General features: G+C 47.7%; 1 protein-coding gene across 1 annotated transcript; it reads left to right on the top strand.

The window, feature by feature from the left end:
- Positions 1-91: 91 nt before the first annotated feature.
- Positions 92-2029, top strand: LOC143989758 (uncharacterized). Its single transcript, XM_077490030.1, has one exon. It carries the CDS (start codon positions 401-403, stop codon positions 1550-1552), a length of 1152 nt encoding a protein of 383 aa, XP_077346156.1. The 5' UTR covers positions 92-400; the 3' UTR covers positions 1553-2029.
- Positions 2030-16754: the final 14725 nt, after the last annotated feature.

Raw genomic sequence — 16754 nt, 5'->3', positions numbered from 1 at the left:
ACCTTAAACAGAAAGTGATAGTGAGGGAGGAGTCAATAACCCAATGATGGGGGTCTTCAGGATCAGTCCAGTCTTCATCTTGGTTGTTCTCCCCCCATCCTCACTCTCTGACCTCTGGTGGGGCTCAGCCCCGCTGTTATTCATGACTAAATCATGGACTAAATAAGGAAGGTCAGGACTTCTTGTGTTGGGAAGATGGCAATCAGTGATAGAGGGGGAGGGGACACTCGTCCTATAATCCCCTCATCACTGTCACTCCTATAAAAGACAGTTCTCGTTGTTTCCTCCCTCTCTGACTAAGGTCCATGAATAAAGAAATGATCTGGTAGGAGATCAGAGGACCCATTTACTAGTTACCTTGAGGGGGGAATTGTAAGATCCTCAGAGACAAAGCTGCCTGATGTGGGTGGAGTCCTGGTTTAGGGGAACCAATCAGCTCATGTCTAGTAATAATCTTTGTATTTCTGTTTTAGTAGATGGACGGGAGATGAGGAAAACCTCAGAGGATTGTCTCACTTTGTCTCCAGACTGTAAAGTAGAAGATGAGGACATCACACAGTATAGTCCAGGAGAAAACCCGACTACCTCAAATGTCCATCCGGCACCACACAGTGTAGATGGACCATCGTATTCCTCTTATCCTGAGGAACCTCAGACTGTGAGGGACGGTGCCGTCCTTCCAACAGAGAAGAGCTTTTCCTGTACTGAGTGTGGGAAGTGTTTCCATTTTAAATCCAATCTTAATGAACATAAAAGATCTCACACAGGAGAGAAGCCGTATTCCTGTCCTGAGTGCGGGAAATGTTTTTCACAGAAGTCCAGTCTTTACAAACATCAGAGATCTCACACAGGGGAGAAGCCATATTCCTGTCCTGAGTGCGGGAAATGTTTTTCAGATGAGGCCAATTTTTCCAGACATCAGAGATCTCACACGGGGGAGAAGCCGCATTCCTGTTCTGAGTGCGGGAAATGTTTTTCACGGAAGTCCTATCTTCACACACATCAGAGATCTCACACGGGGGAGAAGCCGTATTCCTGTCCTGAGTGTGGGAAATGTTTTTCAAAAAAGTCCCATCTTTCCACACATCAGAGATCTCACACGGGGGAGAAGCCGTATTCCTGTCCTGAGTGTGGGAAATGTTTTTCACAAAAGGCCAGTCTTACCAAACATCAGAGATCTCACACGGGGGAGAAGCCGCATTCCTGTCCTGAGTGCGGGAAATGTTTTTCAGAGAAGTCCAATCTTTACAAACATCAGAGATCTCACACAGGAGAGAAGCCGCATTCCTGTCCTGAGTGCGGGAAATGTTTTTCACAGAAGTCCAGTCTTTACACCCATCAGAGATCTCACACAGGGCAGAAGCCGTATTCCTGTCCTGAGTGTGGGAAATGTATTTCAGATAAGTCCAGTCTTAACAAACATCAGAGATCTCACACAGGGGAGAAGCCGTATTCCTGTCCTGAGTGTGGGAAATGTTTTTCACAGAAGTCCAATCTTTACAGACATCAGAGATCTCATAAGGAGGAGCAGCCGTATTCCTGTCCTGAGTGAGGGAATTGTTCCTCACTGAAGTCCTGTCTTCCTGTACATCAGGGATCCCACACAACCCTCGAGGTGTATTAGTGCCTTGAGTGCGGGAAATGTCTTCTATATGAATGTTGCTGGACATCACAGCTCTCATGTGGGGAAGAAGCACACCCTGATATACACCTCAGATATACTCCATGGCTGATCTTCATCATGGAAGAAACAGTTACAGGGGTGTGGATTTTTTTTAAAAACGACTCATCCAAGGGACCAAATCGGGGTCTCATCTATTAGTCTCTTATGACACTCTCTTTGTCCTGATAAAATAAAAGATAATTTTAACCAAAACCGTATATAAATCTGAGGTGTTTTTAGGAATGTCGGGGTATTTTTTAACTTGGGTGCTCAGTACAAGCGCATGCTGAGCAGACAAATCACGCTCCGGTGTCCGCTCTGTTAAAGGAAAAGTTCACCTTTTATAAAAAATAATAAATTCACATTTTCTGCAGGTAAAAATTTTTTAATTTTACAATATTTTTTTTTTTTTTTTTAGGAGCCTGGAAAGCATTGCAGCCATGATGTGGTGATGGCTGGTGCTATGCAGGACTCCTGCAGACTGTCCGTGTAATCTGTCTGTCTGTACATTATATGGGAAGGCAGTTACAGTGACAGGAAGAACCAATCATCTACCAGAGAGCTCACAAGCCGACATCGGCAAAGGACAGAACTCTGTGAATGAATGGCACGGCGGCGCTCTTTTCATAAAGTGACAGCCGGTACAGGGAACTTCTCCCCGCACTGCTGTCACACAGAGGACTCGGATCGCTGAGCCGCTGCAGAAACAGGAACATGTAACATCTTTTCGAAGCGGAACTTTTCCTTTTAACCCTTTCAATACCAGAGATGGTTTTGTGGGGTTTTTTTGCTCACATGTTTAACCCCTCCGATACCGGACACTTTCACCTCCTTCCTGCCCACACCAATTGACAGCTGTCAGCGTTGTCACACTTTGAATGACAATTAATCAGTCATGCAACACTGTAGCAAAATTTCATTTTCATATTTTTCCCCACTAGGGATGAGCCGAATACCCCCCGGTTCGGTTCGCACCAGAACTTTCGAACGGACCCCAAATTTGTCTATAGTATGCCTGTGAAGTGCCACGTGTTTCCCGTGTTTAGAACAGTCCCTGCACAAAATGACATTAAACGGAAATAACATTTAAAGATGCTTGCGGTTTTAATGTTATATCTGGTTCCTGCGATATGGTTGAAAATCATTGAGAAAAATGGCATGGGTAGCCCTCCCTGCCCATTACCAGCCCCTTTGGGTCTTGTACGGATATTAACGGGAAACCCGTACCCATATTAAAAAGGAAAGACGTGTGGCCCCCAGGCCCTATATACTCAGAACAGCAGTATACAGGCAGTGCAAACAAGACAGGGACTGTGTAGGTTTGTTGTGTTAAGTTGAATCTGTTTGTAATTTTCAACTGGTACATTTTTAAAGTGTAGCTCCAGTCAAAATAACTATTTTTAAGCTTTTTGGAAAACATAGGGAAGGGTTATCACCCCTGTATAATTTGTTTTGTCGTCCATCTTTTTTCATCTCACTTGCTGTTGTCTCCTTCCGTTTGCAAGTAGGAGATGTTTGTAAGTTGGATGTTTGAAAGTAGGGGCCTGCCCTATATGCTCTACAGAAATGGCGGAACAAGGTGTTGGTTTTGCCACAACATTGTAAGCCCTCAAATGACTCTTGGTGGGCGCTGGAGCGCCCTGCTGTGAACGATTATATCAAGAATTGTAATTACATGCCATTGTTGAACAGTGGTAGAAAAATTGACCTTGGGTGGTTGTGGTGCTGGTGCCACAACACTATAAGTCCTCTCAGTTACTCTGGGTGGGCACAGGAAGGGGCCCTCCTGTGAAATATTATATCAAGAATTGTAATTACATGTCCCTGTTAAACAGGGACAGAAAAATTGGACCTTAGGCGCTGGTGCCACGACACTGCAACCTCTGCCATATACTCTAGTTTTAGTGCAGGAATTAACCCTGCTGCAAAGCATTGCATCAAAAATTGTAATTAAATGCCCCTGTTAAACAGGGACAGAAAAATTGGACCTTAGGCGCTGGTGCCACGACACTGCAACCTCTGCCATATACTCTAGTTTTAGTGCAGGAATTAACCCTGCTGCAAAGCATTGCATCAAAAATTGTAATTAAATGCCCCTGTTAAACAGGGGCAGAAAAATTGGGCCTTAGGCACTGGTGCTGGTGCCACCACACTGCAACCTCTCCCATATACTCTAGTTGTAGTGCAGGAATTAGCCCTGCTGCAAAGCATTGCATCAAAAATTGTAATTAAACACCCCTGTTAAACAGGGGCAGAAAAATTGGGCTCATGGCATCACCCAGAACCAGAAATGTTCTTCCAACATATCAGCGGAGGAGGAAGAGGATAGACAATCAACATAACAGGACAGTCACTCAGCATCAGCATAGGCAGTCACCACTGGTTCTGAGGACAGGGCACTGGAAGAGGTCATGGAGGAAGAAGAAGAGGAGGGGGTGGAGGAGAGAGGTGTGTCACAACCAATAGTAGCATTTTGGAGGCGTGGTGGCGGAACAACCTCCAACACTACTGCACCTTGTCCTGCATCCTTCCCAGCTGCCAGAAGAGTGACCCAATGGGCCGTGAAAGACAGGTAACGTCCCTGTCCATGCCTGCTGGACCATGAGTCAGCAGTAATATGCACCTTACCTCTCACCGCCCCCTGTCCAGCGAGGCAAGGACGTTGCCTTCCACATGCCGGTAGAGAGCCGGAATCGCCTTCCGTGAGAAAAAGTGGCGTTTGGGGACCTGCCACTGAGGAACCGCACATTGTACAAACTCACGGAAGGGGGCCGAGTCTACCAACTGAAAGGGCAGCAGTTGAAGTGCTAGCAATTTAGCCAAGCTAGCATTCAACCACTGGGCATGTGGATGGCTGGGAGTGAACTTCTTTCCCCGGTCTAGCAGCTGGGGCAGGGACATTTGCCTGCTATAATTGGACGTGGGTGTACTGCTAGTAGATTGCCCGGAAGCACTTGGCTGTGACACACCTAATTCTACACCTTCATTCCTCTCAGAGCAGGTTTCAGAGAGGACTGAAGGTCTAGTGGGGTTGGAGATCCCAGCTGATGAGGAGCAAGGAGAGGTCCGCTTTGTTCTTTGGTGTGGGTCTTTGAGGTACGCTTGCCAACGAGCTGCATGGCAGGTCAACATATGTCTGGTCAAGCATGTGGTGCCCAAGCGGCTGATGTTTTGGCCACGCGAGATACGCTTGAGACATATGTTGCAAATAGCAGCGGTGCGATCTGATGCACTCGTCTCAAAAAAGGCCCACACCAAAGAACTTTTAGAATAACGTGCAGAGGCAGCGCTATGCACAGGCGGAGCTCTGTGGTGTGATTCAGTCGGTGTGCTGCCCCTAAGCTGGCCCCGGAGGGCATCCTGCCTCGTTGGACATGTGCCTCCTTCTCCTCTCTCCTACCAGGCACCCACGTGGAGTCAGTGCCCTCATCATCCCCTCCCTCTTCATCGCTGGAGCAAACCTGGCAGTATGCTGCAGCTTGTGGAACATGACTGCCAGATTGCTGTCCTTCCTGAGCATCCCCTCTCTCTGCATTCACACTACTGCCTTCCTCTAGCTGAGTGTCATCATCAGAGCCTACAAAACACTGGGCATCCTCCTGGAGCATGTACCCAACACTGTGCTCAAAGAGTTCAGGAGACTCCTCAGGAGGACGGGGTGGGTCTAGGGAAGGAGTCACTGATGATGACAATGAGAGGAGGGAAGACGATGTGTTGGCAGCTGCTTTGCTAGTACCCTGAGCCTGGGTGAGAGGATGAGGATGAAGAGGGCTTGGTCATCCACTCTACCAAGTCGTTGGCAAGTTGCGGCTCAACATGTCCAGCTGCCGAAAAGAAGAACAAGCGTGTCCCATGGCCACGTGCTGATGATGACGATGCACCGGGTCCACGACCAGCACTGTTGTCTCTAGACACAGAGCCTGCTTGCCCTCTTTTATCGGCTCGCGCCTGTCTGCCTCATGTTATATGTTAGGATCTCTTTCACCTGAAGGTCTCAATGAAGAACTTGATATTCATAGCATGGTGTAACATTCATACAGCTAGTTCACGTCTAACTGGGTCAGGTGTTCTAAGAAATAGGTTTGTCCCAGTTCTATATATACTTTTTATAGGTATTGGTAGGTTCATGGTTATACATGTATACACTATTATTATTACATGTAGATTTACATTCACATTCACAAGTGATTGAAAAAATGACAAACAATAAATAAATACACAAAGTTGTCACTAAATGATATGTTGCTCACACATGACATGGGTATATGTGGAATTACACCCCAAAATACATTCTGCTGCTTCTCCTGAGTACAGGGATACCACATGTGTGAGACTTTTTGGGAGCCAAGCTGCGTACAGGACCCCGAAAACCAATCACCGCCTTCAGGATTTCTAAGGGCGTAAAATGGTGATTTCACTCCTCACTACCTATCACAGCTTCGGAGGCCATAAAATGTCCAGATAGCACAACCCCCCCCAAATTCCCCCATTTTGGAAAGTAGACACCCCAAGCTATCTGCTGAGAGGCATGGGGAGTAATTTGCAGATCTCACTTTTTGTCACAAATTTTTGAAATTTGAAAACAAAAATTTCCTTTTCTTTCTTAATTTTCATGCCTCTTAGCAAATACCTTGGGGTGTTTACGTTCCAAAATGGGGGAATTTGGGGGGTTTTGTGCTATCTGGACATTTTATGGCCTCCAAAGCTGTGATAGGTAGTGAGGAAGGGAAATCACTATTTTACGCCCTTAGAAATCCTGAAGGCGGTGATTGGCTTTCGGGGTCCTGTACGCGGCTAGGCTCCCAAAAAGTCCCACACATGTGGTATCCCCGCACTCAGGAGAAGAAGCAGAATGTATTTTGGGGTGTAGGAGACAAGAGACACTTTGGGACAAGTCCTTTATTACAAAATAAAAAAGTCCTGCGATGTAGATCCATCTCACGCTGCCCGATGAGCCAATTTTTTTTTTAAGAAAAGCAGCAACAGCTCCGCCTACCATGGTGGGAGGCTCCCGTTGAGTGACGCTTCTTCTCGATGACAGCTGTTATATAGCTGAGGGCGGGGCCACTCAGTGACGTAAATGGGTGACTCCGCCTTCCTCTGATGCCACATTCATCGGGCGACGTGAGATGCTTCTACATCGTGGGACATCTTTAAGGACTTGTCCCATAGTGTCTCCTGACATTTTTACTATTTTTTGCTCTTTTTTCGGTGAATGGGTAGGGGTACAATGTACCCGCTACCAATTCACACAGGGGGGGAGGCCAGGATCTTTGGGTCTTCCAGATTCTGATAAGCCCCATGACCCCCACAACCACCGGGCAAGGGTTGTGGGGATGAGGCCCTTGTCCCCATCAACCAGAGGACAAGATGATTTGGGGGGCTTCTCCGAAGCACCCTCCCCATGTTGAGGGCATGTGGCCTGGTATGGTTCAGGAGGGGGGCTCTCTCTTCATCCCCCCTCTTTCCCTGTGGCCTGCCAGGTTGCGTGCTCGGATAAGGGTTTGGTATGGATTTTGGGGGGACCCCTACATCATTTTTTTTTTATTTGGCGCAGGGTTCCCCTTACTATCCATACCAGACCTGAAGGGCCTGGTAATGGCCTGGGGGGAACCCATGGCATTTTTGTTCAATGATTTTTATCTATATTGCCGAGACCTGACAATTCATTACAGCCACAATCAATTTAAATGACTTCTTTTCCTTTAGAAATGTCATTTTGCTCTTGAACTATTCTAAACATGGGAAAAATGCGCCCCTTTAGAGGCATACTATAGACACCCCCCAGGTACGAAATTTAAAGGAATATTACACTTTTATTTTTTCACTTTAAGCATTATTAAATTCAATGCTCCTGAAAAAAACTTCAGTTTTTAATACTTTTTTTTGCATTGATACATGTCCACTGGGGCAGGACCCGGGTCCCCAAACACTCCCCTGGGGCAGGACCCGAGGGAGTGCATATAAGCCTTTAAAATTAAGACTTTTGGTTTTTCATGTTCGTGTCCCATAGACTTTAATGGTGTCCACGTGTTCAAACAAATTTTTTTGCCTGTTCGCAAGTTCTGGTGTGAACCGAACCATCCGTAATTATCAAAAGTATTGGGATGCCTGTCTTTACACACACACACATGAACTTTAAGGACATCCCAGTCTTAGTCCGTAGGGTTCAATATTGAGTCAGTCCACCCTTTACAGCTATGACAGCTTCAACTCTTCTGGGAAGGCTGTCCACAAAGTTTAGGAGTGTGTCTATGGGAATGTTAGACCATTCTTCCAGAAGAGCATTTGTGAGGTCTGGCACTGATGTTGGATGACAAGGCCTGTCTTGCAGTCTCTGCTCTAATTCATCCCAAAGGTGTTCTATCGGGTTGAGGTCAGAACTTTGTGCAGACAAGTCAAGTTTGGAGACTGAGAGCCAGGCCTTCTCGTCCAACATCAGTGCCTGACCTCACAAATATTCTTCTGGAAGAATGGTTAAACATTCCCATAGACATACTCCTAAGCCTTGTGGACAGCCTTCCCAGAAGAGTTGAAGCTGTTATAGCTGCAAAGGGTGGGCCAACTCAATATGGTAAGTAAAATATAATACAGACTAAGACTGGGATGCCATTAAAGTTCATGTGTGTGTAAAAGCAGGTGTACCAATACTTTTGGTAATATGGTGTAACATGGGTTAATAATACAGCCAGGGATCTCATACCCTACAAATCCTGTGCGTGTTTCCCACCTGTACCAGAACTTCCTCAGGAGGCCTCAGGTGGGTTGTGACCTTGATCTGTATTGAGGTCCATGCACAAGGAGATCACATATTATCACTGGGTGTGTGCGTGTGTCCCCGAGTCTGATAGAAGAGGAAGGAACCGATAAATCACATCATGTGGTGGAGGAAACATCGATTTATTGGACATTGAAGGACCATGATAATGTTTTGAATGAAGGACTGTCACATTATCTGATGGGATTGCTCTGCATTGTGGAGAATGTTATATATTATTTATCTCAATGACACCAATGATGGTACTTATTTTATCTCACTGACACCAGCAATAGGGCTTATTTTATCACATTGACACCAACAATGTTTTTTTTTTCTCGCACTGACAACAACAATGGATGACAAGGAAATCATGTCTATGGTGATTTTCCAATTGGAGTGAGATCCTTGATTGGTGGAGGAAGAATGAGGGGAGAGATATAACCAGCTATGATACAGTTCTCACAGCCTGCAATACTGCTGACCACCACTGGGGGGAGACTCCCCAACATTTATCTGGCTGGACACACACACACAGGCAGATACAAATCTTTCATACAATCTGATACAATCTAAGGAGTGTGGAGCAGACAAGTGATCCCCACACACTTCAGAGGATCCCCCAAGCGATCCTTCAATCTAGAATCCTGGTGTGATGAATTCTTCCCCTGCCCCCGCACACATGATTCAGGACAGATTGGCTGAAATGTGTGATGTGAGTGGTGTGCCGGGCAGTGATACACACACACATACAAATCCATGTCTGTCAGATACAATCACGTCCATGCACTGACAATAATCCGCATTAGGGAGGAGCTCCGTGTCTGAATAGACGATTGGATGAACACTGGCTCCTTCCACATTCTTCTGAACATCCAACGTTTACGGCATTTGGTGCAGATGAATGTGACGGCTTCTGGCTGTCACTGGTTTGTAGGGAGGCAATGGCTTCCTGAAACAGCTGCGTCCTTAGCAATCGCTGTCCTAATCCCGCCCATTCACTTACATGGCCACGTAGGCAAATGGGTGGAGCATAGATCATGACATCATTGTCTGAATATGACCATATCTGGGCAATGATGTCACCACTATCCCCGCCCCTTCCTTTATATATCTGATGACAGCATAGCCAGGTTTTGTTTGTTGGCTAACAATAATAATGATTAGTGATGAGCTTCGTGTTCGAGTCGAACATTGGCTGTTCGCCCGTTCGGCGAATACCGAACATTATGGGCCGTTCGCGGCAAATTCGTGTGGCGCTCATGGCCCACAATGCACTGTGCCATTGGCTCATGATTGGCCAAGCATGTACTGTGACCCCGCATGCTTGGCCAATCACAGCGCCGGCAGCGAGGAGAGCCATGATTGGCCACAGGCAGGATGCCTGTGGCCAATCATAGCTCAGGCTGTGTAGTACACACCCCACACTATATAAGGCCGTCAGCGCGGTGGCCTTGTGTAGTGTGTTGGCGTCTGTAGGAGTTAGTGGGTGTTCTGTGTACCTTCAACACAGTATACACCATTTGTTATCGGTCGATTTTGCGTTCTTGCTCTTCTGTAGTGCAGTATACACCATTATATCCACCTATATTGCTAGCTATCTTGCTCTATTTAAATAGAGCTTGCAGTCAGCTGTAGGAGATTGTGCATGCTGTCTGCGTGCCCTGACCGCAGAATACACCGTTATATCCACCTATATAGCTAGCTATCTTGCTCTTTTTAAATAGAGCTTGTAGTCAGCTGTAGGAGATTGTGCGTGCTGTCTGCGTGCCCTGACCGCAGAATACACCGTTATATCCACCTATATAGCTAGCTATATTGCTCTTTTTAAATAGAGCTTGCAGTCAGCTGTAGGAGATTGTGCATGCTGTCTGCGTGCCCTGACCGCAGAAGACACCGCTATATCCACCTATATAGCTAGCTATATTGCTCTTTTTAAATAGAGCTTGCAGTCAGTTGTAGGAGATTGTGCGTGCTGTCTGGGTGCCCTGACCGCAGAATACACCGTTATATCCACCTATATAGCTAGCTATATTGCTCTTTTTAAATAGAGCTTGCAGTCAGCTGTAGGAGATTGTGCGTGCTGTCTGTGTGCCCTGACCGCAGAATACACCGCTATATCCACCTATATAGCTAGCTATATTGCTCTTTTTAAATAGAGCTTGCAGTCAGCTGTAGGAGATTGTGCGTGCTGTCTGTGTGCCCTGACCGCAGAATACACCGATATATCCACCTATATAGCTAGCTATATTGCTCTTTTTAAATAGAGCTTGCAGTCAGCTGTAGGAGATTGTGCGTGCTGTCTGAGTGCCCTGACCGCAGTATACACCATTATATCCACCTACATAGCTAGCTATATTGCTCTTTTTAAATAGAGCTTGCAGTCAGCTGTAGGAGATTGTGCGTGCTGTCTGCACGCCCTGACCGCAGAATACACCGCTATATCCACCTATATAGCTAGCTATATTGCTCTTTTTAAATAGAGCTTGCAGTCAGCTGTAGGAGATTGTGCGTGCTGTCTGCGTGCCCTGACCGCAGAATACACCGTTATATCCACCTACGTAGCTCTTCTCTAATTGAGCCATCTGCCATCTGCAGGAGTGGGTGTTGTGTGTGCCTCCAGCACAATATACACTACCCAATTGCTGGTTTTCCCATCTCCCTTCAGGCCATTACCATGTCTGGAAGGCCAGCAAGGAGAGGCAGACAGGAGCAAGCCGATAAAAGATGGCAAGCAGGCTCTGTGTCTAGAGACAACAGTGCTGGTCGTGGATGCGGTGCATCGTCATCATCAGCACGTGGCCATGGGACACGCTTTTTCTTCTTTTCGGCAGCTGGACATGTTGAGCCACAACATGCCAAAGACTTGGTAGAGTGGATGACCAAGCCCTCTTCATCCTCCTCATCCTCTCTCACCCAGACTCAGGGTACTAGTAAAGCAGCTGCCAATGCATTGTCTTCCCTCCTCACAATGTCATCATCAGTTACTCCTTCCCTAGACCCACCACGTCCTCCTGAGGAGTCTCCTGAACACTTTGAGCACAGTGTTGGGTACATGCTCCAGGAGGATGCCCAGTGTTTTGTAGGCTCTGATGATGATACTCAGCTGGAGGAAGGCAGTAGCATGAGCGCAGAGAGAGGGGATGCTCGAAAAGGACAGCAATCTGGCAGTCATGTTCCACAAGCTGCAGCATACTGCCAAGTTTGCTCCAGCGATGAAGAGGGAGGGGATGATGAGGGCACTAACTCCACGTGTGTGCCAGATAGGAGAGAGGAGGAGGAGGAGACACATCTCCAACGAGGCAGGATGCCCTCCGAGGGCCAGCTTAGGGGCAGCACACCGACTGAATCACACCGCAGAGCTCTGCCTGTGCAGGGCGCTGCCTCTGCGCATTATTCTAAAAGTTCTTTGGTGTGGGCCTTTTTTGAGACGAGTGCATCAGATCGCACCGCTGCTATTTGCAACATATGTCTCAAGCGTATCTTGCATGGCCAAAACATCAGCTGCTTGGGCACCACATGCTTGACCAGACATATGTTGACCTGCCATGCAGCTCGTTGGCAAGCGTACCTCAAAGACCCACACCAAAGAACAAAGCAGATCTCTCCTTGCTCCTCATCAGCTGGGATCTCCAACCCCACTAGACCTTCAGTCCTCTCTGAAACCTGCTCTGAGAGGAATGAAGGTGTAGAATTAGGTGTGTCACAGCCAAGTGCTTCCGGGCACTCTGCTAGCAGTACACCCACGTCCGACTATAGCAGGCAAATGTCCCTGCCCCAGCTGCTGGACCGCCGAAAGAAGTTAACTCCCAGCCATTCACATGCCCAGCGATTGAATGCTAGCTTGGCTAAATTGCTAGCACTTCAATTGCTGCCTTTTCCGTTGGTAGACTCGGCCCCCTTCCGTGAGTTTGTACAATGTGGTTCCTCAGTGGCAGGTCTCCAAAAGCCAATTTTTCTCACGGAAGGCAATTCCTGCTCTCTACCGGCATGTGGAAGGCAATGTCCTTGCCTCGCTGGACAGGGCGGTCAGCGGTAAGGTGCATATTACCGCTGACTCATGGTCCAGCAGGCATGGACAGGGACATTACGTGTCTTTCACAGCCCATTGGGTCACTCTTCTGGCAGCTGGGAAGGATGCAGGACAAGGTGCAGTAGTGTTGGAAGTTGTTCCGCCACCACGCCTCCAAAATGCTACTATTGGTTGTGACACACCTCTCTCCTCCACCCCCTCCTCTTCTTCTTCCTCCATGGCCTCTTCCAGTGCTCTGTCCTCAGAACCAGCGGTGCTCCGTAGGCGTTCCAGGGGCTACGCAAGTATGTAGGCAAAACAATGCCATGCCGTGCTTGCGCTGATTTGTTTGGGGGACAGGAGCCACACTGGGGCAGATGTTTTGTCAGCTCTGCAGGGACAGGCCGAGAGGTGGTTGACGCCATGCCAGCTTAAGCCAGGAAGGGGGTTTGTGACAATGGCACCAACCTCCTCTCCGCCCTCCGACAGGGACAACTGACCCATGTGCCCTGTGTGGCTCACATCCTTAACCTGGTGGTGCAGTGGTTCTTGGGCATGTACCCGGGCTTACAGGATGTCCTGAAGCAGGCCAGGAAAGTCTGTGTGCATTTCCACCAATCATTTAATGCCTGTGCTCGGCTGGCTGAGCTCCAAAAGGAGTTGAACCTGCCCAAGAACTGCCTTATATGTGACATGCCCACCAGGTGGAACTCAACGTTGGCCATGCTGCAGCGGCTGCACTTGCAGCAGAGGGCCATCAATGAGTACCTGTGCGACTACGGCACCAGGACAGGGTCAGGGGAGCTCGGTTTTTTCTCACCATGCCAGTGGGGCATGATCAGAGATGCATGCACTGTCCTGTCACCATTTGAGGAGGCCACAAGGATGGTGAGCAGTGACAGTGCATGCATCAGTGACACTGTACCTCTTGTCCACCTCTTGGAGCATACGCTGCATGGAATAATGGACAGGGCACTTGAGGCAGAACAGAGGCAGGAAGAGGAGGACTTCCTTGCCTCTCAAGGCCCCCTTTATCCAGACAGTGTTCCTGCTGTGCCACCCATCACACAGGAAGAGGATGAGGAGGAGGAGGAGGATTGTGTCAGCATGGAGGTGGAGGCTGGCACTCAGCAGCAGCCGCAGTCTTGTAGGGATGATTTACAGTCCCAAGAAACCCGTGGACTTGTACGTGGCTGGGAGGAGGTAGCTGCGGATCATGTTGTCCTTAGTGACCCAGAGGACTCCGGACCGAATGCCTCAGCTAACCTACGCTACATGGCCTCCCTGATCCTGCAAAGCCTGTGGAAGGATCCTCGTATTCTTCGGATCAAGGAGAGGGACCATTACTGGCTGGCCACTCTCCTTGCCGTCGCAGAGGGAGCAGAGGATGAGACATCTCTGTGAGGCCTTGCAGAAAGGTCTGTGCAACGTGTTCCCAGAGACTGGGAGGTTACAAACTCCTGGTCTTTGACAACGTGTTGCTGAGGCATCGGTCAGAAGGAGCGGTGGAGAAGGTGGCCGTCTGACCGATGCTTTTAGACAATTTTTTAGTCCGCAGCCCCAAGGTATGATCGGTTCCAGCAACCATCGCCAGCGTCTGATTTACATGGTGCAGGAATACCTAGGGGCAAGGTCAGACTTGGACACCTTTCCCACTGAAAATCCTCTGGCTTACTGGGTCTTAAGGATGGATCACTGGCCAGAGCTTGCACAGTATGCATTTGAGCTACTGGCCTGTCCTGCATCCAGCGATCTTTCGGTATGTACCTTCAGTGCTGCTGGTGGCTTTGTTACCGATCACAGGGTGCTCCTGTCCACCGACTCAGTTGATCGACTGACCCTCATCAAGATAAATCAGTCTTGGATCACCCACAGCTACCAAGCACCTGAAGCTGATGTAACCGAATAATTTTTTTTTGAAATATCACATCCCTTCAAGACTGCCTATGCTGATGCTGAGTGACTGTCTTTTTATGTTGATTGTCTATCCTCTTCCTCCTCCACTCCTCCCAATTTTTCTGCCCCTGTTTAACAGGGGCGTTTAATTACAATTTTTGATGCAATGCTTTGCAGCAGGGCTCATTCCTGCACTACAACTAGAATATATGGGAGAGGTTGCAGTGTTGTGGCACCAGCACCAGTGCCTAAGTCCCAATTTTTATGCCCCTGATTAACAGGGGCGTTTAATTACAATTTTTGAGGCAATGCTTTGCATGAATGAATGAATGAAATACTTGTATAGCGCACAATGCGAACTGAATCGCCTCTAGGCGCTGTGGCGAGCTTTGATCATCTGCTAAAAGAGGAAGGTCTTGAGCTTTTTCCTAAAAGCCAGGTGATTTTCTTCCAGGCGGATGTTGATTGGTAGAGCATTCCATAGCCGAGGCCCTTGGACAGCGAATCTCCGATCACCCTTGGATTTATACCGGGCTTTGGGCACTAGGAGGAGGCTTTTGTTGGCTGATCGAAGACTGCTGTTTGGTGTGTAATGATTTATTTTCTCCATTAGGTATTGCGGAGCTTCTCTATGCACGCATTTGTGGGTGAGGCAAAGGGTCTTGAACGTGATCCGATTTTTTACGGTTAGCCAATGTAAGCTCCTCAGTGAAGGAGAAATGGATTCCCAGGGTTTTTTTCCTGTTATCAGCCTTGCCGCCGTGTTTTGGATCAGTTGTAATCGCGCAAGTTGATATTGTGGTAATCCTATGTAAAGCGAGTTTGCGTAGTCCAGTCGTGAATTAATGATTGTTCCAACTACCACTGCTTTGTCATTCTTTGGGATAAAAGGCAGGAGTCTGCGAAGCATGCGCAGCAGATGGTGAGATCGACTGACTACAGATCCTATTTGCGCATCCAATGACATTTGTGCGTCTAAAATAACCCCGAGACTCTTGGCTTTGGTCTTTGGGGAGATAGTTTGCCCAAAGACGGTTGGTGGAGACCAGGAGGTTTTGGTTGCGGGCTTATGATTTGGGTGTAAGATAAGAAGCTCTGTCTTTGATTCGTTCAGCTGGAGGGAGTTGGTGGTCATCCAGTCCTCTATTGATTTGAGGCAGTTTTCAAGTTGTTGTTGGTGATCTTTTTTTCCATTGATCCGGAAATAAAGTTGCGTGTCGTCAGCGTAAGAGTGGAAGCAGAGATCTGAGCATCTGATGATTTGAAGGAGTGGGCGAATGTAAATGTTGAAGAGAACGGGTGACAACGGAGAGCCTTGAGGGACTCCACAGGTGACTGCCCGAGTTTCGGAGAGGAATTTTCCTAGTTTCACTGTCTGTGACCGATTTCCTAGGAAGGACGCGAACCAATGGAGATCTATGTCTTGGACTCCGGCTACTTCTGTGAGGCGGACGAGTAGAGTATTGTGATCTACTGTATCAAACGCTGCACTTAGGTCTAGCAGTACGAGGAGACATGGCTCTCCGTCATCTGCTGCTTCGAGGGCGTCATCCCAAATCTTGAGGAGAGCTGTTTCTGTTCCATGACCCGGGCGGAAGCCTGACTGCAGCGGGTCCAGGAGTTTGTGAGTATCCAGGTGAAGTTGTAGCTGATGTACTACAGCTTTCTCCATGATCTTAGAAATGGTGTTGAGGCTTGTAATCGGCCTACGGTTGTTTGGATCCTGAGGGTCCAGGTTTGGTTTCTTGAGTAGAGGTTTGACGATGCCTTGTTTGAGGATGCTGGGAACAATCCCTTCGTGGAATGATCGGTTTATGAGGTGGGTTATGGTTGGAGCCACGATGTCGGAGCATTCTTTCAGTAGTTTTGTGGGGATGATGTCAATAGGTGAGGTACTGTCACGCAGTTTATTAATGATGTTTTTTGCAGTGTCTACGGTAATTGGGGATAGTGAAAATTTTGGCGGTTGCGGTATGTTGGTGCAGACATCCTCTTTATGTATTTGCTGGCTGAGGTTGGATGTTTTCTTCTGACAAATTGTTTCCCTGATGGTTTTGACTTTATCGATGAAAAAATCCAACAGTTTGTCACAGTAATCCTGGGATTCGCTTTCTGGGGGTTCTAGGCACACCGGATTCATTTATTGATTAACCAGTTTAAACAGTTCCCGTGGTTGGTTTGCGGCCATTGAGATTGTATATGAGAAGTGGTCCTTTTTGGCTTTGAAGATTGCTTTCCGATAATTCTCTGTCAGACCTTTGTAGTTAAATAGGTTTTCCTCGGTGGGATTTCTTCTCCATGTTCTTTCAGCTCTTCTGCGTTCTTGCTTTAGTATGGAGAGGGAGCTATTAAACCATCCAGCATTTTTCTTCCTGATGAGTGCCCTGCACAAACAGCCAAATTTGAAAGGAAATTCCAATACCTAT

This window comes from Lithobates pipiens, unplaced genomic scaffold (assembly GCF_037356315.1).
Source record: "Lithobates pipiens isolate NorthernLeopardFrog02 unplaced genomic scaffold, aLitPip1_a1.2 Scaffold_18, whole genome shotgun sequence".
NCBI lineage: Eukaryota > Metazoa > Chordata > Amphibia > Anura > Ranidae > Lithobates > Lithobates pipiens.
Note: the sequence above shows the minus strand (reverse complement) of the source record. Positions and strands in the feature narration are given on the sequence as shown.